The 2,303-nt window shown below is 49.1% G+C and overlaps 1 protein-coding gene across 1 annotated transcript in view; it reads left to right on the top strand.

Annotated features, from left to right (window-relative positions):
* Window positions 1-2: 2 nt before the first annotated feature.
* ABCB9 (ATP binding cassette subfamily B member 9) overlaps window positions 3-2,303 on the top strand; it is a gene marked incomplete at its 5' end in the record, with an annotated part of 28,840 nt that continues 26,539 nt past the window's right edge. The window contains one exon of the mRNA XM_015567257.1: window positions 3-108. Within this exon, the coding sequence (XP_015422743.1) occupies window positions 3-108 (106 nt within the window). The remainder of the gene's footprint in view (window positions 109-2,303) is intronic.

Below are 2,303 nucleotides of genomic sequence, written 5' to 3' on the forward strand. Positions count from 1 at the left end.
CGTCGGAGCAGGCGTCGGGGGCCACGCTGCAGAAGCTGCTGTCCTACACCAAGCCCGACCTGGCCTTCCTCGTGGCGGCCTCCTTCTTCCTCATCATCGCGGCTCTGGGTAAGTGCGCACCCTCAGGGCCCGGCGGGCACCCAGGAAATGGGCTTTCTAGGCCTGTGACGCCTCCTCTTTCCTCTCAGATTTTAGCATTTACTTACATGGTTCAAACACCAAACTGACATGAAAAGGTAACCACAGAGTTTCATTCCCAATGCTGCCTCTGACTACCCTGAGCCCCAGAGCTAGCTAGAGGGAAAGGTTCTGGAATCTTCCAAATGGGCAGGAAAACACTTAACTCGTAGATTCATTCCCCGTATATGCTCCCAGTGTTTCCTCGTGCAGCTACAGACAGATAAGAACACCAACACGTTACTTGCTCCACCTCCTACAACGTTGTGTGTGTTGCTTTTTTCACTGAGCAATATATTCTGGAATTTTCCAATCACTGTCACGTTCTTTTATTTGGCTGCATAAGAGTCCACTGTGTGGTCACACCATCATTATTTAGTTCAGTCTCTTGTGGTTGGACTCTTGGGTGGTTTTGAGTCTTTTTCTCTTACAATAAGTAGCCCTGTTCATGCACATTTCCTATAAATGTGGGTATTAATAGGATAAATTCCTGGAAGTGGGAGCTCTGAGTCCAAGCATTTTTGGTAACGAAGCAGAATAGAAAAAAGGCCATTCAAGTATGTTGTCTGCGGTGAGATTAAGTATTGTTTCGTGGAAATTTTGTTTCAGTTATGTGTGCCCGTGTGATGTAAAACGTATTTGCTACTGTTGGTCCAAACAGCTTGAAAGCCACACTCCAGCAAGGCCTGGGTACAAGCCCAGTCTTCGTATTTTTATTTATTTATTTATTTGAGAGAGAGAAAGGAAGGGGAGAGAGAGAGAGAGAGAGAGAGAGAGGAGAGAAAGAGCTATCAATGAAAGAGAAACCTAAGATTTCAACATCAATTCCCTGCCTCCTGCACGCCCCCTACTGGAGACTGAGCCTGCAACCTGAGCATGCGCCCTGACTTTGTGATTGTGGGCAAGTCATCGAACACGTCAGAGCCCCCTCCTCCTTCTTGTTTGGAGGAGGGATTGTTAGTGTCCCTGTTTCACGAAGTTGTAAAGCTGGAATAAAAACAGGAAGAGGTCAAGTTCAAAGCCCAGGATGGCATGGTAAGTGCTCAGGAATGTTGGCTGTGATGAGTCATTACCCGTTCAACTCACAGGGGCAGAGTCTGGGAGTGGCCACAAGCCAGAGTATTCTCAGAGGACAGGCAAACCTCTGGGATGGCGCGGTCCTGCAACCCCTCCCTCATATTGTCCCCCCTCCGTCCTCTCAGTCCCGGCCCCTTAACCGCTGTGTGATTTAGGCAAGTTACTTAACCTCTCTGTCTCAGACTCGTCATCTGTACAATGGGATAACAGTACCCATCACACTGGGGCGTGTGCGGGTCAGCGAGTTAATAGATTGAGACACCTCGGACAGCTCCTGCACAGGGAAAGCTCCCAGTGAATATTAACACCTGTGAGGATGGGGACCACCCTTTTTTCTTTAAAATATATTTTTATTGATTTCAGAGAGAGAGAGAAACATCAGTGATGAGAGAGGATCGTTGATCAGCTTGATGTCTTGTTCCACTTATTTATCATTCATTGGTTGATTCGTGTATGGACCCTGACCGGGGATTGAACCCACAGCTGTGGTGGATTGGGAGGATGCTCTGACCAGCTGAGCTACCCAGTCTTGCTCCTTCCCTGGCCTTGTGATTGTGGGCAAGTCATTGAACACGTCAGAGCCCCCTCCTTCTTCTTGTTTGGAGGAGGGATTGTTAGTGTCCCTGTTTCACGAAGTTGTAAAGCTGGAATAAAAACAGGAAGAGGTCAAGTTCAAAGCCCAGGATGGCATGGTAAGTGCTCAGGAATGTTGGCTGTGATGAGTCATCACCCGTTCAACTCACAGGGGCAAAGTCTGGGAGTGGCCACAAGCCAGAGTATTCTCAGAGGACAGGCAAACCTCTGGGGTCCTGCAGCGGTCCTGCAGCCCCTCCCTCGTATTGTCCCCCCTCCGTCCTCTCAGTCCCGGCCCCTTAACCGCTGTGTGATTTAGGCAAGTTACTTAACCTCTCTGTCTCAGACTCGTCATCTGTACAATGGGATAACAGTACCCATCACACTGGGGCGTGTGCGGGTCAGCGAGTTAATAGATTGAGACACCTCGGACAGCTCCTGCACAGGGAAAGCTCCCAGTGAATATTAACACCTGT

Source organism: Myotis davidii, unplaced genomic scaffold (assembly GCF_000327345.1).
Source record: "Myotis davidii unplaced genomic scaffold, ASM32734v1 scaffold223, whole genome shotgun sequence".
Taxonomy (NCBI): Eukaryota; Metazoa; Chordata; class Mammalia; order Chiroptera; family Vespertilionidae; genus Myotis; species Myotis davidii.